The sequence below is a fragment of the Macaca thibetana genome, chromosome 17 (genome assembly GCF_024542745.1).
Source record: "Macaca thibetana thibetana isolate TM-01 chromosome 17, ASM2454274v1, whole genome shotgun sequence".
NCBI classification, from domain to species: Eukaryota; Metazoa; Chordata; class Mammalia; order Primates; family Cercopithecidae; genus Macaca; species Macaca thibetana.
The window spans coordinates 20,450,068-20,474,170 of record NC_065594.1 but is presented as its reverse complement, the minus strand read 5'-3'; the positions used below and the strand labels follow the sequence as shown (position 1 = coordinate 20,474,170).

The window sequence follows — 24,103 nt, the reverse complement described above, 5'->3', positions numbered from 1 at the left end:
ATACTTTGATGCCTTTTAATGACAAAGTCTATTAACTGAGGGTCTCAAAATTAACAGCTTCTAGCAGTGGGTTACTAACCCTTTAAGCTTTATAGTGTGAAACCCAGTTTCTAAACGATTATATTTGACTCCTTTGCCAACCTTCATTGTATAGTAATTCTCAACAAGACTATACATCTTGGTCATCTCTGGAGTGCTCTACAGGCTTTTATATTCTCTGCAGGTAATCACATGCCTAACATGCCCTTAGAAGGGTTAGAGTCTTCTTTTTTCATATTACAAGACACCAGGAATGCTGTGGACGTGGTGGTTAGATATAGTGTTATGGCCACAGACACCAGATACTGTGCCTGTATTTCTCTCAGGAAATAGAGACCAAAATAGAACTCCTTCCTTTGATGAGAAAAACTTCTTTAGGGAAAGGGGGAATATAAATACTATAGGATGCTAAATATGTCTTTTCCTGCTGTTGGCCAGACCATAAATGAGGGGGTTGAGAGTTTCTGTTGTTAACAGTTCATACTGCCAAGAAAGGGCTTCTGGTTATCTGGGGGAAACAATAAAGATTAGTGGCCTAGTCTTAGATGTACTTATATATGCTCCAGTGTTTTTGCATTTTTATTAAATATTTCCTTTATATTTGTTGCTATTGAACACTAAAAACAGTTTATAATCTCTCAGTCTTAGTGGTGAACATAACTGGACATTTGAGCACAATCCTTGATCGGTTATATTCTCTCAACCCTTTTACTATTCCCATATTTGAAGACTGAATCCAAGCACTATCTCCTAGCTTCCTAGAAACCTTATTATTTCTTTGCAAGCAAATCAGACCATATAAATTAAAAAAAAAAATTCTAGATAGATGCAGGATTTTATGCCCAAGTCTTTGTGTTTGATTTTCAAAACAAAAAGCCTTAAGGAAATTCTGATTTTGAAAATAATTTTTTCCGAACATTTTTGTAGTCAAGGAACCATTTGGAACCCTTTGCCTGTAAATGATATAATCATTTGTTATTTTATGTTTTGAGTTTGTCCTGATTCAGAGAATGTACTTCTTACGTATTTATTCAGGACCAAGTTTGACTAGCTTTTGGCTGGGACACTGTAGGTTCAGTTCTTATTACTTACCTTTGTTTGTCCTTCCCACCAAAGATCTTCAAAAAGTTAATAGCACTGATGGTCATTAACAATGGCAATATACATGTATTTATTTAGCATCTGCTCTCTTCCCCAAGTATTACACTATGCCCTCGGTGGTATAAAGATGCATAAGGAATGTGTTCATGCAATTTGCTACACTGCACAGGAAAAAGGGGAAATAAGGTCTGTGTACAGAACTATATAACTCTAGGTTCTAAATTGGAACAGTAGTGTGGAAAACTAATGATGAAATCTGTTCTAGCTCATGATTGATGTCTTTGCAGAAACCTTCCGGATTATTCTTTCAAGTTCCCCAGTATACAAATTCAATGAAAATGTACCATAGGATTCCCTTTGAAAACTGGAGATTTTTGAAGTCTTTTTTTGTTTTATTAAAAGCTCCATTGAAGTATGATTGACATATAATAAACTATGCATATTTAGTGTGCACCGTTTGATAATTTTTAATATTTATAAATACCCATGAAACCATCACCAATATCAAGATAATGAATGTATCTATAATCCTCAAAGTGTCCTCAGACTCCTTTGTTATCCCTGACTCCTGCCCCTTTTATCCTCCTGTCTCATCCCCAGGGTTCTGCTTCTGGTCATTATGTAGAGCTCATATTTTCTAGAGTTTTATACACATGGAATCACACAGTGTGTGCTCTTTTTTTTGTCTGGCTTCTTTCACATAGCTTAAGTGTTTTGAGATCATCCATGTTGTTTGTACATTGATAGTTTGTTCCTTTTTACTGCTGAGAAGCATCAGAAAGTACTTTACAAAAACTCGTACTTATGCCCACAGACAAACTTATTGACCTCAATATTTTTATTTTAAAAATCATTTTAAACTATTTTTTTGCTCTCTAAATCTGTAATCTTTAGGAAATAATATCTTTTTGTCTGAAATTAAGCCATATCTATAGTTTCATTTATTTTTTTGTTGTTGCTAAATTTTTAGTGAAATTAAACCTAACCTTAATTTTAAATTTTAATGGCACTTATCTCATAATTTTTTCGTTATCTATCACTTCTTCAGTCTTTGTATTACCCACCAGTTTATCACATCACCTTCAGTATACAGCAGATCCTCTGCTCTCTAACTTTCAGGCTTGCGGAACCTAGCTAGCATCATCAGGAAATGACTTCCCGTGTAACCTATTTGTACGTAAGGAAGCCTTTAGGGAGAACGTAGCAAACAAAAAGGCCCTTCTCATCCTGTTATTCAGTAGTTTGGTGACTGTTTTTATAATCATTATACACACTTCTCTGCCTAACGTATCAGCTCTCTTGGAAACTGCCTTCTTCAAGTTTGGCCAGCTTACTCAAGTACCCTGCTGGAATCAATACTAAAAAGCAAGCTATTGACAATATATGTGCCAGTAAATGACCATCACCTTTAAATGTAAACCATTTAGCATGCTGTCATTTTAGTTGCTCTTTTAGTCCTAATTTTACAGCTCCACTGTGGTACCTGGCTTCCTGATCTGCTGGTTTAGAGATATACATTAGACTTCCCCTTTTGGCTTTCCTGTTGTATTTTGACTTTGTTTATTCCCTGATTTGGTATCCTTCACTATCTGAAGTGAGAAACTACATCTGCAGCTTTAATTGTGGATGGCCAAACCACACTCTTTCTCTCTTACCTGTTTTTGGTCCTAACTAGGAGAGAGGAGGATCAAGGATACATCCAACATCTGTTGCTGGGCTTTATGGCAGTTTTCTGGATTACAGCAAACCACTTAGCAGAAGTGGAAAATGGAAAAACCTCCCCCTCTGGCTTTCCCTCACAGGATTTTCTGTGTCCAGTTTCTGTCATGTGGCTGTCTAATTACTAGCAATCTTGAGCGATTGTGCTATCCTCTGGACTTTCAGGCACTGTCCATGTTGTTGTCCTTCCCTCTTTTTCCAGAACAACACTTTTGCACAGATCACTCCCCCAGACCCTGCTAAAACATCTGCAAATAAACCTTTTTCTTTCTACCTAGAGAAATGAAATGATATCTGGTAACTTTTGTGAATTCATTATATCTAAGTCTTTCATGTGACCAATTTCTAAAAATTGGTTTTCCCTTGTTTTCAAATGGTGATGTGGCCTCTAAAATTACAAATCACGCCGTCAGGGACTTGGTAGACCTGCCTGTTGTATTGTTGGTACTTGGTCTTAACTCTTCAGAGTACTCATCTGATTCTTTCCGATTGTGTCCTACCTCCTGGTATTCTAGTTGCTTAGTCACTTAACTTTTGGGCTCTAATATAATGTTATAGTTAATGGTGAAATGCCAGTTATGTACCTATATTTTTGTTTTTCTGAAGCTCTTGGCAAGTGTTTATATTTTATCTCTCGTTTCTCTTAGCAAGAACTATATTACCCTCAAAAACATATTTCTGCTGGGTTTTTGAGTAGAATTGATAAAAATGGACAATATTACCCACATGATTAAGATTCTGATGCGGGGTTTCTAGTTTTTCCAAAAGTAACTCAAGTCATTTCACAAACCAGAAGAAGTCTTGTCTTACTCCTCTGTGTGTCCTAGAAAATTTACATGCTTCCTCAGTTTCCCTACCAGAGAGTTTTAAAAGAGATCACTTTAAAATCGTAACTTTCCTATAAAAATCACAAAAGAGTGCATTCTATAAAGGTTTTATTTTCTCTGCCTTTTTAAGACTTAAGTGTTCTTATTCCCAATCTAAATTTTAAATTCAATCTAACCCTTTATGTTTCTTACATTTTCTGTACTGTAAAGTCTCCTTGTCCTGAATTGTGCTTCTTGGTCTTTCTGATGGATATAGAGTGGTTTCCTTGTGAGACAGGAGATTCTGAAGGACTTTTAAATGAATAAAGATGGTCTATATAATGAATGTGAACCGAGTGGGATTTTATTTCAAGACACTATGGAGAAAATATGTGGTAGGCATAACAGTATATCAAAAGCAGTGGTTTGTGCCAGGGCTGGAGTTTCATGAGTGGTTATTGTACAACATTTACTAGCAGTAGGTGATTTTTGTTTGTTTTGATCTTAGGTTCTTAGAATGTCCTGACTTTGTTTTTTTCAAAGCTAACTCTTTGGATAGTAATATTGACATTATTAACAGCATGATAGCCCTAACATTGCCTGGACTTTAGTTACCATGATCTAATTTCTTACATGAAAGATATGTTATGTTTTTTTATTTATTTTTTTCCTATTTTAGATCCATTTTTCCAATCCATCCCTCCTTCAGAATCATCGCCTTGGCAGAACCCCCTGTTATCGGAAGCACAACACACCAGTGGCTGGGACCAGAATTCTTAACCATGTTCTTTTTCCATTACATGAAGCCACTTGTGAAAAGTGAAGAAATCCAAGTGATTAAGGAAAAGGTAAGAAGAAAGCCAATCTTAGTCTGTTTTCTACAGCTGATCTCTTTTTAAGGCACTCTGATACAGGCCGAAGTAGAGTTAGACATTTTTAGCGTTTTCTTCCCTTTTACTCCCAAATTTCCTCATACAGTGGTGAAGATCAGTGGTTCTTAAACTTCCACATTTTTCAGCATCATTTGGAGGACTTGGTAGAACACATGTTTCTGGGCTCCATCTCCATAGTTTTTGAGCTAGTAGATCTGGGATGGTATATTAAACTTTTTATTTCTAACAAGTTCTCAGGTGATACTGATGCTGCTGGTCTGGGAACCACACTCTAAGAATCACAGATGTGGCCTGTCTCGCCTCTTTCCTCAGGTGCAGGTCAGTTTAGAATCCCTTTTATTTTTCTATTTAGTCAAAGGTGACTATTTTAAGTCCCTATTATAAAGGGAGGCCAGACACATAAATAGTAAGTAGTCCTGGTCTCTCAAGACTGTAGTGTATCCTGTACTTGCCTGATTAGTACTTTGATGACTTCTAGTGTGTGTAATCCATTATTTCAATGTGTGCATTAATCAAGCATTGTGGTTAGCACTTTTAGAGTTTTAGAACTGCACTCTTCAATGCAGTAGCGCTAGCCACGTTAAATTATTATTATTATTATTATTATTATTATTACTACTACTATTTGTTTGAGACCAAGTCTTGCTCTGTTGCCTAGGCTGGAGTGGTATGATCTCGGCTCACTGCAACCTCTGCCTCCTGGGTTCAAGGCTCTCGCCTCAGCCTCTCAAGTAGCTGGGACTACAGGTGCACACCACCACACCTGGCTAATTTTTCTATTTTTAGTGGAGATAGGGTTTCACCATGTTGGCCTGGCTGGTCTTGAATTTCTGGCCTCAATTGATCTGCCCACCTCGGCCTCCCAAAGTGCTGGGATTATAGGCATGAGCCACCACACCTGACCATGTTGAATTAATTTTTTAAAAATTTGGCCAGGTGTGGTGGCTCACGCCTGTAATCCCAGCACTTTGGGAGGCCAAAGCCAGAGGATCACGTGAGGTCAGGAGTTTGAGACCAGCCTGGCCAACATGGTGAAACCTTGTCTCTGCTAAAATACAAAAAATTAGCCAGGCGTGGTGGTGTGCACCTGTAATCCCAGCTACTCAGGAGGGTGACACAGGAGAATTGCTTGAACCTGGGAGGTAGAGGTTGCAGTGAGCCGAGATCACACCACTGCACTCCAGCCTGAGTGACAGAATGAGACCCTGTCTCAAAAAAAAAAAAAAAATTCTGTTTCTCAGTCACTTTTCAAGTACTCAGTATCCACATGGGAGCTTTTGGCTACCATATTAAACAGCATAAATACAATGCTCATCATCATAGAAGGTTCTATTGGACAGCACTTTTCTAGGTCACTAATTATTAACTTTCTATTTAAATACATTTATTCCCTTTGAAACATCTGAATGATCTTATTAATTGTAGGTCTTGTAAGCATGGTTGTAAATAAAGGCATAGGTTTTAGAGTTTAACTACTTGGCTCTCAATGTGAAACCCACTACTTATTAGCTTCCAGATCTTGAGTAAATTACTTAGTTTCCTCATCTAAAAATGGGGATAATACTATTTATTACATCATAGGATTGATTTAAATAATAAATGAAAGAAAGTATATGTGGACTAGGACTTAGCATTTAAAAAAATTCTAATTACTTATATGACCAATGAAACCCTAAGCAGTATTCTTCTAAAATTGTCACACTGTCCTAGTCATTGTTTTAATATCTTTTTTTGATCTTTTAAAATTAAAACCTTAAATTTGTTATTCCTTAAACAAAAATTGCTTATAGCTTAATGAAGTACTTAATTGAAGTTTGTTATAGTTAAAAGCAATTGATGTGTGTTATTTGGGCAGTTGCTCTTCCAAGTTCATTGATATGTTGATCATAGCCCTCAAGTATGTGTTTTACATGTTTTTGGAAAAATGGACACCTTGAGTATCCATTCTTTAAATAAATGTACCTTATGTCACTTAGATATGTATGTAAGATTGCTGCTAAATAAAGGAACTTGGTTTCAGTAAGAAAACACCTAATTAGTACTTAAAATACCATGCTGAAGTTAACAAAATAGGAAATGATGATACATGAAAAGTTCTTTATGGGCCAGTTTTAAATTGTGTTAAAGGCTCCCTTCAGTTTTATCTTGGTGATAGAATTGTATATGGAGAAGAGTGTCTTGGTTTAAATTACCTGATTCTTAAAGAGAAAGCAGGGGTTTCAGTGTTTCCTAAGAGGTTGAATAAGCAACTTTATCTGTAAGTTAAATATGTAACCAACAATGAATGACTTTTCTAAACATGTAATTCTAATAGTATTTGCTAAGTAGTCATAATTTCTGATTGATTGATCACATATCCCAATTTATTTCTTCTGTTTGTCCTCAACTCTCTCAAAAAATAGGTCCCAAATGCACCTCAGGAAACTCTGGATAAATTATTATCATTTACACACAAACTCAGAGAAACACAAGATCCAACGGTAAGTCTAGGCTTTTTCCATGGGATTTTCTATTGTTGACATGCTGCTGGTTTTCTTTTCTTAGAATTCAGGACTTAAAATCTATTTTTTAAGATGATATTTTATTTTTCAGAATCCCTTATGCTATGCCTTTGTTTTATGCATGTGGTTTACTCCAGTTTCCTTGATTTTAACATTTCTTCCAGCTGCTCCTCGCTGATGTTGTAGAAAGAAACTTGTAGCTGCAGAGTACTTCATGTTCATGGGGGCTTCTTCTCTGTCCCCTCTGTCTCCTACGCTGAGCAGTGTTATCTATGCTAATAGCTTCAAGTACCTACCACAAGTTGATGCCTACATCTTTATCTTCAGCTTCTAACTTCTCATTTCTGATTGACTTGTATTTCCATTCCCAGATGGCATGTTAGAAACATAAAGGGCTGTCACTGTTGAACTCTGTGAGTCTCAGTGTTCTCATCTGTAAAATGGAAACAGTACCATCTACCTCATGAAATGGTCTCAATGATTAAACATAAAAATGTGTGTAAAGAATCTACTTCTTAGTAACTGCTTACTAAACATTAATTTCTTTCACTTTTCCTCTGGATACACTGAGATCATTGTAAATTCCCATATCTTATACAACTAAACTGTCTTTCCACTTTAAATCTATTCCTATTCTTGATTTAATTTCCTGGCTTTGTTAATAATCTAGCTGCCAAATTACCTAAATTAGAAACCTTGACATCATTGTTGATTCCTTGCTTTCCTGCTGTCTTCACTTAATCTGAAAACAGATCTCACCAGTTTAGCATCTTGATGTCTCATCTGTTTTCTTATCTATTGTCAGTAACTGTCCTAGTAGTGGATTTCATAATCTTTCTCCTGGAATATTATATCCTCTTGACTGCCTTCTTTATCAATAATTCATTCATCATGTGACTCTCTACTAATTTCCTTTTGTTGTTGTAACAAGTTACCATAAATTGATGGCTTAAGATAATAGAAATTTATTTTCTCTTTGTCTGGACAACAAAAGTCTGAAATCAGTATGACTGAGCCGGAATCAAAGTGTCAGCAGGACTGCACTCCATCGGAGGCTCCAGGGGAGAATCTGTTCCTTGCCTCTTCTGGGTTTTGGTGGCTGCCAGCATTCCTTGACTATTGCACTCACCATATCAATCCTGCCTTCATCTTTACATTACCTTCTCCCCTGTGTTTGTGTCAAATCCCCCTTTTTCTCCTTCCTTCAAGGGTATATAAGATTGCATTTAGGGTCCACACACATAGTGCAACATAGTCTCGACATCTCAAAATCCTTATCTTAATTTTATTTGCAAAGTCAATTTTGCCATAGAAAGTAACATTGACAGTTTCCAGAGATTAGGATGTGGATTTTTGGGGGGATAAGGGTGGTCACTTTCTGGCTGTCACAGGTGCCCTGTTAATTCTCCCTCTGGGGCCTCATTCCAAATACTTTCTCCTTTACCCATTATTTTTAGCTACACTGGTGTCTTTGTTGTTCCTTGAACTTACTAGTGCCTGCCCCAAGGCCTTTGCCACTTGGTGTTTCCTCTGCCTAGATTATTCTTCCCTGGATAGCTGCATGTTTATTCACTTTCCTTTTGGGATTTGCTCAAGTGGTCCCCTTTTCTGTGAGGCCTTCCTGAAGCACTATAGAATCAAATTTCTATTCCATTTTATTTCTATCCCTCTTTCTGCTTTAAGGTTCTTTATAGGGCTTCTTACTCTTTTACATAATGTATGTTTTACTCACTAAGTTTTTGTTGTCTATCTTCCTTCACTCGAATTTCAGTTCCAGGATTGCAGGGGGTTTTTCTTTGTTCCCTGTAGTCTCCCCAGCATCTGGAACTTTGCACAGTAGCTATTCCTGATTTGCACAGTGTTCCTGCTGCGCAAAGTTCCAGATGCTGGCAGTACTACAGAGAACAAAGTTAGAGATTAGTAATGTATTCCACAAGTATCTGTTAAATAAATGGATGGATGAATCTTCCATATTGTCCCTGGAATGATCTTTCCCAAATCTATTTCCTAAGTTCTTCCCCTTGTTTAAAACCATTAAGGGATTGACTGTCTTTGCCTATAGACTGAAGACAGCCTACTAAACATACCTGCTGAGTTCTCTCTAATCCTAAGCTGCTCATCAAGCCTCAGTTTCTACAAACTCTCTTGAAGCATTCTCAACTCTTCCCACACTTAGCTTCTTGCTATTTTCTAATCCCATCTATACTCAAATGTCTCTGCCTTAGATAATGTCTAGAATGTGCTTTCCCTCCATCCAGTTGTCCCTTCATTTCTCTCTTCTGTTAAGTCTCTCTCAGCCCCCTTAGGCAGCAGTAACTAGTATCTCCAATCTGCTTTCATGACACTTGACATACATTTCTGATGTTGACCTATTGCAATTGTATTATAATTTACTTTTATTTCCCCGGTTGCTATTTGAACTCCTTGAGACTGTCTTATTTGTTCTTTTATTCCGATTTCCCTTCCTGCTGCCTGGCACATAATAGACACTTAAATCTTTGGTGAATTAATGAATAAATTGATTAATTAAAATTTTATTAACAGATTGTCCCTAGAGTTTTCTCTCCTTTAGAACATGCTATATTTTCATTCTTTTATAAAAATGAAGAATAGAAAAATAATGTTTAATAATTTCTGATGAGAACCTTTATGTTTTTAAGCTGAAGTATTTCTAATCATGCTAATATGAACAAACCCTTTGAGGTGTACTCTTAAACTGTATAACCATGGTAACTAGGGGATTGTGCTTCATATCTTCACCCTGTCTTTTTTTTTTGGCAAGATAAAACTGCAGTTAGAAATTTGATATTATAAATGTTAAATACATTAGGTATTTTTAAAGTATACTCTCAATTTTTAATTGATAATAATGTGAGAACAGAGATTACCAAACCCTTTATTCAGCACTTAAATGGCTCAACACGAAGCTTATCTCTCATTTTCTCAACCCTGGTTATTATTGCAAACCATTTTGGTGCTTTCAACTAGAAGAACTGGAGAATTGGTGTTCAAATATATGCACATTCCTTATTGATCACTGGAATGAAATGTGAAGCCTGAATTCAGTGTCATGCTTAGAATGAGATTAGAATGTTATACCCTAAAAAATTACCCTATGGTTTAACAGGACTCTTATAAGAATCCTCTGGTTGGAGTCATTTGTCAAATATTTGTTATGATTAATATAGGAATTTTTCATGGTCCTAGGTATTAAAAATGGGAATTTCTGAGTTATATTTGACTTTTCATATCAATCATACTGCCTGAATTTTATCCTTAATACATCTTTCTTTCTCATAGCAAGTCAGTTGCCAAGTTTGTTGTATCCTACCTCTCCATTCTTGTTGCCATAACCTTACTGTCGGACTTTTTCCTTTTATAGGCTGTTTATTGAAGTAGCTTTCTGTTTCCTGTCTCAATTCTGTCTGTCCTTCAACTACTTTCTATACTGCTGCTAATTTAAATTAGGAAGTAGGCTAGTAATAACCTGATTCTAAAATCATGTTTTGACTTTACACATAGCAGAATCCTAGTGCCTTTAAGAATAAAGCCAAACCCCTCAGAGGTCTTTAGGTCTCATAGGTCTTTGTTGTTTGAGAGCAAGCCTTCCAGCAGGACCTTCCAGTAAAGCTGGCCTGGTTCCTCATGTTCTACTTGCGGTTCCATTCCTTTTGCTTTCATGCCTTTGATCAGAGGATTTCTTGTGCCTATTTGAATATTTTAACTGCCTGTAACAACTGTCTACTGTTCCACTTATTTTAGCATTGAAGTATATACTATTTTGAATTGTAATTTATGATTTATTATATTTGAATATTATCTCCATGTCTGGAATGCAAATTAATTGAAAACAAGAATGGACCTAATGTTCCCTTGTAAATGAGTTCTTTGAAACTTAGAATGTGTTTTTTAATAGAAGAAAGGATATGTGGTGGTCATTCTTCCAACCTAATTCCCAAAGAAAATATAATACTAATGTAGCTGAAATGGAATACTAACAGCAGACCAATATCTCATGGAGATGTGAAATACACAAGGAAGGATAAATTAATTTTTTTCTTCTTTGGGACATACAGAGATGACCTTAGGTGGAACATTAAAACAAACAAATGTGCAGTGTGTCTTTGACATTCTCCCTTCATCCATTCTGAACCCTTTGTGAATTTCATAGAGTCCCCTTCTCCAGGCCCTTGAGTGCTCAGGGCCACTTTACTGCCCTCTGTGACATTTCATACTGACCTGCCTTGCCCTCTCCAAGGTCCAGTTGCTTCAAAAGTGCTTCTGTCCTCTGGTTTTCAGTGAAAATCACTGTCTTCTAATACTGCTGATCTAAGTTAGGAATTAGGCCAGTAATAATCTTATTTACTAAATATATGCTAATATGTAGGTCCCATCACCTTTCTCTGCTGGGTTTTTTGTTTTCATTTTGAGGAGGCTGACTTTTTAAATAACAGTTGTTGCCATTTGTTGAGCACCCATATGTGTGTGACATGTGCTAAGAACTTTAGAATCATTTTCTAATTTAGCCTTCATAACAATCTTAAAGGTGAGGGCATTACTATTGCCATTTTAAAGGTGAGGGAACTGAGGCTTGGAAAGGTTAAGTAATTTGCCAAGGTCACACAGCTAATAAATAGGATACCGACTTATCTGATTCCAAAGCCTATAAACTTTACCATTATATTATGCTGCCTGCCAAAAGGATTTCAACAAATATTTATTGAGTATTTACCATGTCCTGTGAGTTCTATACTAGCAACTCTATTCATGGAATTTTGGGAAATGTAAGATAACAAAGTGAAATTATTCTGACAGCATAGGGGAAGGATTCAAAACAGCAAGCTGCAACACAAGTGACAAATTGGTTGACACCTCTGTGGTCAACAGCCTAAATTGTTTACAACTCTTTTTTGCTATTTTTAGAAACCACAGATTTGCTTAAAGCTTTAAGCATTTTCATGGTATCTTAACACCTTGGCTTTGTGTAAGCAGAAAAAGTGAGCAGTCCATCGTCCAGCTTAAGTCCAGTGTGACCTTTGTTACGTAACATTCTTCCCCCGTTGCCCCTCCCGCCTCCAACTTAGCACAGTTAAAATACATTAATTAAATTTAATTGATAAATACTTTAGATTTTTTAAAAACTATCTTCAAGGATGTTTTAAGTGTAAATTGGTTTCTGTTTATTTTTATTTATAATTAATTAACAGCACATACTTTAACTTTGGCCTTACCCCTTCAGGAATAATGAATTCTGCTGTAACAGCCATCTAAAGGGACTTTAGCAAGTTGAAACAAGACTCTTAACACAATACATTTGTCTTTTGATAGGCACAATCATTAGCGGCCTCACTTTCTACCAGACAACTGTTGCGAATTTCTCGTCGGCTGTCACAGTATCCTAATGAAAATCTTCACAGTGCTGTTACTAAAGCCTGCCTTTCCAGGTAAATATATTCTTCTTTCTCACTGCATGTTAAGTTTCTGGATCTTCACTAAAACTGTAACATAAGTTTAACTGATGGTGTATATTCCCAATCCTTCAAAATATATTGGTCTGAATATAGAGCTATTTCATCCTTGCCTTCCCTCGTTAGAACTTACTTAGTACAACATATTATCTTTTAAAATTAATTTTTGGTGCCAGCATCACCAGAAGCAGATGCTGGTACTATGCTTCCTGTACAGCCTGCAGAACCATGAGCCAAAATAAAACCTCTTTTATTTACTAAAAAAATAAAATATAATAAAATTAATTTTTATCCTTAATTTGTATGGGTACACAGTCAGTGTGTATATTTGTGGGGTACATGAGATACTTTGATACAGGCATACAATATGTAATAATCACAACAAGGTGAATGCCATGTCCATCATCCCAAGCATTTATCATTTCTTTGCATTATGAACATTCCAATTATACTTTTAGTTACTTAAAAATGAACAATAAATTATTATTGACTATAGTCACCTTGTTGTGCTATCAAGTACTGGATCTTCATTCTATCTAACTATGTTTTTGTACCCATTAATCATTCCCTTCCCCACTTCCCACTACCCTTCCCAGCCTCTGGTAACCATACTTCTACTCTCTCTTTATGAATTTTATTGTTTTAATTTTTAGCTTTTAAAAATGAGTGAAAAAAGTTTGTCTTTCTATGCATGGCTTATTTCACTTTAAATAATGTGCTGTAGTTCCATTCATGTTGTTGCAAATGACAGAACTTCATTCATTCTTTTTTACGGCTATTCAGTACTCTCTTGTGTGTGTACAACATTATCTTTATCCATTTGTCTGTTGATGAACACTTAGGTTGCCTCCAAATCTTAGCTATTGTGAATAGTGCTGCAATAAACATGGTAGTGCAGACCTCTCTTCAATATATGGATTTTCTTTCTTCTGGGCATATACCTAGCATATACCTAGGATTGGTGTGTCATATGGTTGTTTTAGTTATTGCTTTTTTTGTTTGTTTGTTTGTTTGTTTTTGAGGAACTCCATGCAGTTCTCTATAGTGGTTATACCAATTTACATTTCCACCCACAGTGTACAAGGGTTCCCTTTTCTCCACTTACTTGTTGGTATTTGTTATTGTCTATCTTTTGGATAAAAGCCATTTTAACTGGGGTGAGCTGATACCTTGTTATAGCTGATACTATAACATCACTAATCATCAGTGATGTTGAATACCTTTTCGTATACCTGTGTGCCATTTGTATCTCTTCTTTTGAGAAATTTCTATTCAGCTCTTTCATGCATTTTGTAATCAGATTATTAGACTTTTTCCTACTGAGTTGTTTGAATTAATATATTTTATCAATTCCTTGTCAGATGGATGATTTGCAAATATGTTTTCCCATTCTGTGAGTTGTCTCTTCACTTCATTGACAATTTCCTTTGCTGCAGAAGAAGCTTTTTAACTCTATGTGATCCTATTTGTCCCATTTTTGCTTTGGTTGCCTGTGCTTCTGGGGAATTACTTAAGAAATATTTGTCCTGACCAACATCTTGGAGAGTTTTTCCAATGCTTTTTTTTTTTAGTAGTTTCATAGTTTGAGGTCTTAGATTTAATTCTTAATCCATTTTGATTTGATTTTTGTATATGGCAAGAGATAGGGGCCTACTTTCATTCTCCTGCATATGGATATCCAGTTTTCCCAGCACCATTTATTGAAGAGATTGTCCTTTCCCCAATGTATGGTCTTGACACCTTTGTCAAAAATGAGTTCACTGTAGATGTATGAATTTGTTTCTGGGTTCTCTATTCAGTTCCATTGGTCTATGTATCTGTTATGCTAGTAACATGCTGTTTTGGTTACATAGCTCTGTAGTATAATTTGAAGTCAGGTAATGTGATTGCTTCAGTTTTGTTCTTTTTGCTCAGGATGGCTTTGGCTATTCTGGGTCTTTGTGGTTTCATATAAATTTTAGGATTATTTTTCTATTTCTGTAAAGAATGTCATTGATATTTTGACAGGGATTACATTTAATCTGTAGATTGTTTGCAGTAGTATGGACATTTTAACAGCATTGATTGTTCCAATCCATAAACATGGAATATCTTTCCATTTTCTGGTGTCCTCTTCAATTTCCTGCATCAGTGTTTTATAGTTTTCATTGTAGAGATCTTTCCCTTCTTTGGTTAAGATTATTCCTATATATATTATTTTATTTGTAACTGTTATAAATTGGATTACTTTTTAAAATTTCTTTTTCAGATTGTTCACTGTTGACATACAGAAATGCTACTGATTTTTGTATGTTGATTTTGTGTCCTGGAACTTTACTGAATTTGTTGATCAGTTCTAATAGGTTTCCATTGGAGTCTTTAGGTTTTCTTTTCAAGTGTAAGCTCATATCATCTGCAAACAAGGATAATGTAATTTCTTCCTTTCCAGTTTGACTACTGTTCATTTCTCTCTCTTATCCAACTGCTCTAGGGAGGCTTTCCACTATTGTGTTGAATAACAGAGGTGAAAGTGTGTATCCTTGCCTTGCTTCAGATCTTAGAGGAAAGGCTTTCCGTTTTCCCATTCAGTATTGATATGGGTTGGATCTGTGTCCCTGCCCAAATCTCGTGTCTAATTCTAATCCCCAGTGTTGGAGGTGGGACCTGGTGGGAGATGACTGGATCGTGGGGGTGGATTTCCCCCGTGGTGATGGTCTCATGACAGTGAGTGAGTTCTCATGAGAGCTGGTTGTTTAAAAGTTTGTGGCACCTCCCTGCCTCTCTTTCTCCTGCTCTGACAATGTGAAGTGCTTGCTCCCCTGTTGCCTTCTGCCATGATTTTAAGTTTCCTGAAGCCTCCCCGTAAGGCAAGAAAATGCCAGCGTCATGTGTCCTGTAAAGCACCATGAGCCAATTAAAATTATTTTCTTTATAAATTACTCAGTCTCAGATATTTCTTTATAGTAGTAGAAAAACGGACTAACACAAGTATGATACTAGCTGTAAGTCTGTAATATATGGCTTTTATTGTGTTGATTATTGTGTTGAGGTATGTTCCTTCTATACTCAGTGTTTTTTTTGAAAAGTTTGTTTATTTTTATTTTATTAGTTATTTTAAATATGTAATCTCACGTTGTTGCCAGGCTGTATAGTTTTTGTCTTGAAGTCTGTTTTGTCTGGTATAAGTATAGTAACTCCTGTTTTTTGTTTGTTTGTTTCTTTTGACATGGAGTATTTTTTTCTGTCCCTTTATTTTCAGCCTATGTATCATCATATGTGAAGTGTGCTTGTTGTAGACAACAGATCATAGTGCAGTGGCTATTCACAGGTGCAATCTCCCTGCTGATCAACATGGGAGTTTTGACTGGCTCTTTTTCCAACCTGGGCCAGTTCACTCCTCCTTAGGCAACCTGGTGGTTCCCCGCTCCTGGGAGATTACCATATTGATGCTGAACTTAGTGTGGATACCCAGTCAGTATAGTGCATTACAACCCAGAACGCCTGGGCTCAAGCTATTCTCTTGCCTCAGTCTCCTGAGTAACTGGGACTACAGTGGTGCCCAGCTATCCTCATCATTTTGAGGGTTTTCATCATGAAGGGATGTTGAATTTTACAAAATTCTTTTTCAGCATCAATTGAAACAATCATTTGTTTTTTGCTTTTCATTTTATTGATATGATGTATCACATTGACTGATATGCATATGTTTATCCATGCTTGCATCCCTGGCACAAATCCTGCTTGGTCATGATGAATGATCTTTGTAATATGTTGTTGAGTTTGGCTTGCTACTATTTTGTTAAGGACTTTTTCATCAACATGTGTCAAAGATATTGGCCTGTAGTTTTCTTATTTTGATGTGTCTTTCTCTGGTTTTGGTACCGTGGTAATAGTGGCCTTGTAGAACCAGTTTGGAAATATTCCCTCCTCCTCTATTTTTCAGAATGGTTTCAGTAGGATTGGTATTAGTTCTTCTCTAAATTTTTGGTCAAATTCAGCAGGCAAGCTATCAGGGCCCAGACTTTTCTTTGCTGAAGACTTTTTATTATGGTGTCAATCTCGTTACTTGTTATTGGTTTGTTCACATTTTGTATTTCTTCATAGTTCAATCTTGGGAGGTTGTGTGTGTTTAAGAATTTCTCCATTTCTTCTTGGTGTTCCAGTGTATTGGCATATAGTTCCTCATGGTAGCGTCTAATGATCCTTTGTATTTCTGTGGTAACAGTTCTAATGTCTCCCTTTTCATCTCTGATTTTATTTATTTGAATCTTCCTTTTTTCTTAGTTGGGGTAAAGGTTTGTCAATTTTATTTTTGCAAAAAACTAACTTTTCATTTCATTAATCTTTTGCATTTTTTTTTTTTTTTGAAATGGAGTCTCACTCTGTCGCCAGACTGGAGTGCAGTGCGTGATCTCTGCTCACTGCAGTCTCTGCCTCCTGGGTTCAAGCAATTCTCCTGCCTGTGCCTCCCGAGTAGCTGGGATTACAGGCACGTGCCACCACACTCAGCTAATTTTTGTAGTTTTTTTTTTTTTTTTCTGAGACAGAGTCTTGCTGTGTTGCCCAGGCTGGAGTGCAGTGGTATGATCTTGGCTCACTGCAACCTCTGCCTCCCAGGTTCAAGCTATTCTTCAGCCTCAGCCTCCCGAGTAGCTGGGACTACAGGCACACACCACCATGCCTGGCTAATTTTTTTTATTTTTAGTAGAGATGGAGTTTCACCATATTGGCCAGGATGATCTCAATCTCCTGACCTTGTGATCTGCTGGCCTCGGCCTCCCGAAGTGCTGGGATTATATGCGTGAGCCACCGTGCCCAGCCTATCCTTTGCATGTTTTAATTTAAATTTCATTTGTTTCTGCTCTGATATTTATTATCTCTTTTCTTGTACTAATTTTGGGTTTGGTTTGCTCCTGCATTTCTAGTTCTCCAAAATACATTGTTAGGTTGTTTGAAGTTTTTCTACTTTTTTGATGTAGGCTCTTATTGCTATAGACTTTTCTTTTATACTGCTTTCGCTGTATCCTATAGGTTTTGGTGTGTTTCCATTTTCATTTGATTCAAGAAATTTTTCAGTTTTCTTCTTAATTTCTTCATTGACTTACTGGTCATTCAAGAGCCTATTGTTTAATTTCCATGTATTTGTGTAGTTTCCAAAATTCCTCTAGTTATTGATTTCTAGTTTTATTCCATTGTGGTCAGAGAAGATACTTGACATAATTTCTTTCTTTCTTTCTTTTTTTTTTTTTGAATTTTTAAAGACATTTTTTGTGGCCTAATATATGGTCTCTCCTTGTGAATGATCCATGTGCTGAGGAGAAGAATGTGTATTCTGCAGCCGTTGGATCACATGTTCTGTAAATATCTGTGAGGTCCATTTGGTCTGTAGCGCAGATTAAGTCCAACATTTCTTTTTTCCTTTTTTCTTTTCTTTTCTTTTTTTTTTTTTCTTCTTCTTTTCTTTTCTTCTTCTTCTTCTTCTTCTTCTTCTTCTTCTTCTTCTTCTTCTTCTTCTTCTTCTTCTTCTTCTTCTTCTTCTTCTTCTTCTTCTTCTTCTTCTTCTTCATCTTCTTCTTCTTCTTCTTCTTCTTCTTCTTCTTCTTCTTCTTCTTCTTCTTCTTCTTTTCTTCTTCTTCTTCTTCTTCTTCTTCTTCTTCTTCTTCCTTCTTCTTCCTTCTTCTTCCTTCTTCTTCCTTCTTCTTCCTCCTTCTTCTTCCTTCTTCTTCCTTCTTCTTCCTTCTTCTTCTTTCTTTTTGAGATGAAGTTTCGCTCTTATTGACCAGGTTGGAATGCAATGGCGCAATCTTGGCTCACCATAACCTCCGCCTTCCAGGTTCAAATGATTCTCCTGCCTCCGCCTCCCGAGTAGCTGGGATTACAGGCATGCGCCACCATGCCTGGCTCATTTTTGTATTTTTAGTAGAGATGGGGTTTCTCCATGTTGGTCAAACTGGTCTCGAACTCCCAACCTCAGGTGATCCGCCCATCTCGGCCTCCCAAAGTGCTGGGTTTACAGGTGTGAGCCACTGCGCCCGACCAAGTCCAGCATTTCTTTGTTGATTTTCTGTCTGAGTGATCTGTCCAATGTTGAAGTCTCCAGCTATTATTGTATTGGGGTCTGTGTCTCTCTTTTGCTCTAAAAATATTTGCTTTATATATTTGGGTGCTCTAGTTTTGGGTGCATATATATTTAAAATCATTATATGCTGTTGCTGAATTGACCCCTTTATCATTGTATAGCAATCTTTGTCTCTTCTTACAGTTTTTGTCTTGAAATCTATTTTGTGTGATATAAGTATAGTGACTCCTGATTTTTCTTTTGTTTGTTTGTTTCATTTGGCATGGAATATTTTTTTCTGTCCCTTTATTTTCAGTCTGTGTATCTTCATATGTGAAGTGTGTTTCTTGTAGAAAACAGATCATTGAGTCTCATTCTTTAAAATCCATTTTGCTACTCTGTCTTTTGATTGGAAAGTTTAAACTATTTACATTCCATGTTACTGTTGAGTAAGGAATAACTCTTGCCATTTTGTTGTTTGTTTTTGGGTTGTTTTATGGTCTTCCTTCTTGCCTTACTGTCTGTCTTCCTTTAGTGAAGGTGATTTTCTCAGGTGGTGTGTTTTTATTTCTTGCTTTTCATTTGCTGTATATTTGAATTTTTTGGTTTGAGGTTACCATGAGGCTTGCATATAATGCCTTGTAACTCATTATTTTAAACTGATGACAACTTAATACTTATTGCATAAGCAAACAAAGAGAAAACTAATAAAAACTCTACACTCTTTGTCTACCCACTTTTTCACTTTTTGTTGTTACTGTTTATATCTTATTGTATTATCTGTCTTGAAAAGTTGTTGTAATTTTTATTTTTGTTCAGTCATCTTTTAGTCTTTATACTTGTTATAAGTAGTTTACATACCACAAAAAAATTATGATATTCTGTCTTATTCTGTGTACTTATTATTACAATGAATTTTGAGGCTTCAGATATTTCTTATTGCTCATTAATTTTTTTTATTTTTTAAATTAATTTTTAAATTCCTTTTTGTTCCTTTGTAGGACAAGTGTGACATTTATTAAATCCCTCCACTTTTGTTTGTCTGGAAAAGTCTATATTTCTCCTTCATGTTTCAAGGATATTTTTCCTGGTTATTCTATTTTAGGATAAAAGCTTTTTCCTTTAGCACTTTAAATGTATCATGCTACTCTCTACTGGCCTGTGAAGTTTCCACTCAGAAGTCAGCTGCCAGACCTAATAAGCTCCATTATATGTTGTTTCTTTTCTCTTTCTGCTTTTAGGTACCTCAGATGTCTTGAGGTTGTCTTTTTTTAGTTAAATTTGCCTGGTGTTCTGTAACTTTGTTGTACTGGAATATTGATATCTTTCTCTAGGTTTGGGAAGTTCTCTGTTATTATGCCTTCGAATAAATCTTCTACCCTGATCTCTCTCTACCTCCTCTTTAAGGCCATTTACTGTTAGATTTGCCCTTTTTAGGCCATTTTCTAGATCTTGTAGGCATGTTTTATTCTTTTTGATTCTTTTATTCTTTTGTCTCCTCTGACTCTGTGTTTTCAAATAGCCTGTCTTCAAGCTCATTAGTTCTTTCTTTTGCGTGATCAGTTTTGCTGTTGACAGACTCTGATGTATTCTTCAGTATTTCAATTAAATTTTTCAGCTCCAGTATTTTGACTTGATTTTTAAGAATTATTTCAATTTCTTTGTTGCATTTATCTGATAGAATTCTGAATTCCTTGTCTGTGTTATCTTGAATTTCATTGAGCTTCCTCAAAACAGCTGTTTTCAATTCTCTTTCTTTAAGGTCACTGATATGGTTTGGCTGTGTCCCCACCCAAATCTCATCTTGAATTGTAGCTCCCCTAATTCCCACATATTATGGGAGAGACCTGGTGAGAGATAATTAATTATGGGGGTGGATCTTTCCCATGCAATTCTTTTAATAGTGAATAAGTCTCACAGAACTAGTGGTTTTATAAAGGGGAGTTTCCCTGCACAAGTTCTCTTCTTTTGCCTGCCACCATGTGAGACGTGCTTTCACCTTCTGCCATGATTGTGAGGCCTCCCCAGCCACATGGAACTGTGAGCCCATTATACCTCTTTCTTTTGTAAATTGCCTGGTCTCAGGTATGTCTTTATCAACAGTGTGAAAATGGACTAATACAGTCATATATCTCTGTCTCTCTGAGATTGGTCACTGATGCCTTATTTGATTGTTTGGTAAGGTCATGTTTTCCTGGATGGTCTTGATGCCTGTGAATGTTCATTGGTGTCTGGGCATTGAAGAATTAAGTATTTATTGTAGTCTTCCTTGCCTGGACTGGTTTGTACATGTCCTTTTTGGGAAACCTTTCCAAGTATTCAAAGAGAATTGAGTGTGTGATCTAATTCTGGTCACTGCAGCCATACCTGCGTTAGGGAACACTCCATGCCCTGTAATGCTGTGGTTCTTGCAGACTCATAGAGATACCACATTGGTGGTCTTGGGTAAGATCCAGGAGAATTCCTTGGACTCCTTGAGAGAGACTCTTGCTCTCTTCACTTACTTTCCCTCAAACAAATGGAATCTCTCTCACCATGCTCATTTGTCTGGAGTTGGGAGAGGGATGACCACCACCACTGGGACTGCATTGGGTCAGACCTGAAACCAGCACAGTGCTGGGTCTCGTCCAAGGCTTGTGGTGACTATCGTCTGGCTACCACTTATGTTTATTCAAGGCCCAAATGTTCTTTAGTCAGGTTGTGATTCATCCTGCTAGGTCTAGGAATCTCGCTTCAGGGCAATGGGTTCCCTTCTGGCCCAGGGTGGGTGTCAAAATGTCATCCAGGAGCTAAGCCCCGGAATTGAGGACTTTAGCAATCTGCTTAGTGCTTTATTTTACTTTGGCTGAGCTGGTACCCAAATTATAAGACAAAGTCCTCTTTACTCTCCCCTCTCCTTTCCTCCAGTGGAAGGAATCTCTGCCAAAGCTGCAAGCTGTGCTGCCTGGAGTTGAGGAAGGGACTGTGCAAGCACTGCCTTGGCTGTCCGCGCTAGTGTCTGACTGGGTCACATGCACCCCAAGTGTACTGATTCTGAGCATAGCACCAGGACTTGCCCAGGAATTGTATTCCTGTGGCCTAGACAGCCTTTCGAGTTTATTTAGAACACCAGAGCACTTTACCCTGTGGTGGTGGGGCTAGTTAGAATTCAGGTTCTGACCACTGGGATGAATGATTCTTCCCCTCCAGCTAGGGCTAGTCAAAATGTTCCCTCCATGGGCATCAGCTGAATGTGGCACTGTTGCTTTCCACAGTGACAGGGTAGCACTGAATTCCAATGCAAAATACCACAATCAATGTGCTCTTTCTCCCCCAAGCACACAGATTCTTTCTCCAAGCTATGTAGCACCACTAGGGGATGGGGAAGAGGTGGTACAGGCAATTCAAGACTGTCTTTCCTACCCTCTTCAGTACCTCCTTCCTTCATATGATGTTAAAACCAGGTACTGTGATTGCTCACCTGGTTTTTGGGTCTTAGGAAGGTGCTTTCTTATGTAGATAGTTGTTAATTTGGTGTTTGTGTGAAAGGGATGACAATTGCTGGAGGGTTCTATTCAGCCATCTTGGTCTACCTTCATTCCATTAATATATTATCTTATTTAGACATTCAATAATTTTCAGAGGTATTTTATAAATGAGAAAATTGTGTAAGTCACTCAAGTCACATAATTATAAATAGTGGGTTTGGGATCTGAATGCTGGTTCATATGTCTTCTGAGCTAGGGCTCTTTAGCATTATTACACTTACTGCCTCTAAAATTTACATTGGAACTTTTCATTTTTGACAGTTCTGCTCAGTGTCTAAATTCAACAAAACTAACATTTTTTCAGTCTGTACTAATTGTTTTCATACCAGTTGGTTAGTGATTATAAAACATTGGCTTATAGCATTTTCTTACAGAATTACATTTACATGAAGCTATTTTAAAAGGATAGTAAGAAAAGATTAAGAACAATTTCCAGTAAGCCCAAAGATTTAGTCTCTTTTCATATGATCTAGTAATTATTTTTATGGTGACTATGCTTGTTGTCCATTCATTTCTTGATAAAAAGAATTAAAGGAGAATCTATTTTCAGTTTAGCAAAATATTTATTGCCATCTGGAATCCCTCAGTTTAGTGGACAGTTTTTCTTGTAGTTAAATTAAGCTCCTTGTGTTGCAACTTGAATTTGTTCTTCTTGTGTGTATCCAGCTAAAATGAAATTCCTCTTCACTGTCTTCAGAGTTATTATTTGAAGAATGAATAAGTATAAGAAATAACAATATTGACTCTCTTATTAAATACAAAAATTTTGGACTTTCAAAGCATTCTGCAGACTATTAAATATGCCCTGGTAGTTGAATCAACTTTTAATTCCTTTATTTAAAACAAAACAAATAAAAATAAATTGAAAAAATAAATCAATAAGAGTTGAACTAAGAAATTAAAAATATCAAAGTCTGGAGAAATGTAAAGCATATGAGAATATTGAAAGCTAGCAGTGTTTATTAGCAATTCAGTTACAATTTATTACTAATTCAGTCTACAAACATGAGAACATTTTTAATAAAGGTTAGAAAAATTAAGGTATGCATTTCTGTCACTTTTTTTTATTATCGCCCTAAGGTAGATTTTCAAGCCAGTATTGGCAAGAAATAATTTTTGTGTGATTTTTTATATTTCCTCTGCTGTTTGGAGTGGGAAATTTCATGGATTTCTTGTAAAACAATTTTTTTTTTTTGAGACAGAGTCTTGCTCTGTCGCCCAGCCTGGAGTGCAGTGGTGCGATCTCGGCTCACTACAAGCTCTGCCTCCTGGGTTCACGCCATTCTCCTGCCTCAGCCTCCCAAGTAGCTGAGACTACAACCACCTGCCACCACGCCCAGCTAATTTTTTTTTTTTTTGCATTTTTAGTAGAGATGGTGTTTCATCATGTTAGCCAAGATGGTCTCGATCTCCTGACCTCATGATCCTCCTTCCTTGGCCTCCCAAAGTGCTGGGGTTACAGGCGTGAGCCACCATTCCCAGCCACAAATATTTTTTAAATGTGTGAAAGGCCATAGAAAATCTAGTGATATACACGAACAAAATAGAATGAGCTAGATGTCCTTCCCATACATTACTCAACCTGGAAATTCTGAATAAAATATAATAAGTAATTGTTAATTCTATCCATACTCAAAAGAAAGAGAATATCAGAGGTATCAGAAATGAAATAGGACTAGGGTTACAGTTCTGCTCCTAGGAATCTATCCAAGGGAAACAAAAACATGTCTACACAAAAACTTCTACGTGAATGTTCTTAGCAATATTATTCATATTTTGCTAAGTGGAATAAGAAAAAGTGGAAACAACTCAAAGGACTATCAACTACTCAACAGATAAATAAAATGTGTTTTATCCATACAGTGAAATGTTATTTAGCAACAAAAAGAAATGAAGTACTGATACATGTTACAACGTGGATGAACCCTGAAAATATGTTAAGTGAAAGAAGCCAAATACATAGGACCACATATTGTTTGGGTCTATTTACATGAAATGTCCAAAATAGGGCA

The 24,103-nt window shown here is 36.6% G+C and overlaps 1 protein-coding gene across 2 annotated transcripts in view; it reads left to right on the top strand.

Annotated features, from left to right (window-relative positions):
* The window catches only part of VWA8 (von Willebrand factor A domain containing 8), a 395,340-nt gene that overhangs the window by 129,131 nt on the left and 242,106 nt on the right, over positions 1 to 24,103 (top strand). For both annotated transcript variants that reach the window (XM_050766153.1, XM_050766152.1), the window contains exons 15-17: positions 4,345 to 4,513; positions 6,961 to 7,038; positions 12,388 to 12,503. In XM_050766153.1, coding sequence (XP_050622110.1) covers positions 4,345 to 4,513; positions 6,961 to 7,038; positions 12,388 to 12,503 — 363 coding nt within the window. The remainder of the gene's footprint in view (positions 1 to 4,344; positions 4,514 to 6,960; positions 7,039 to 12,387; positions 12,504 to 24,103) is intronic.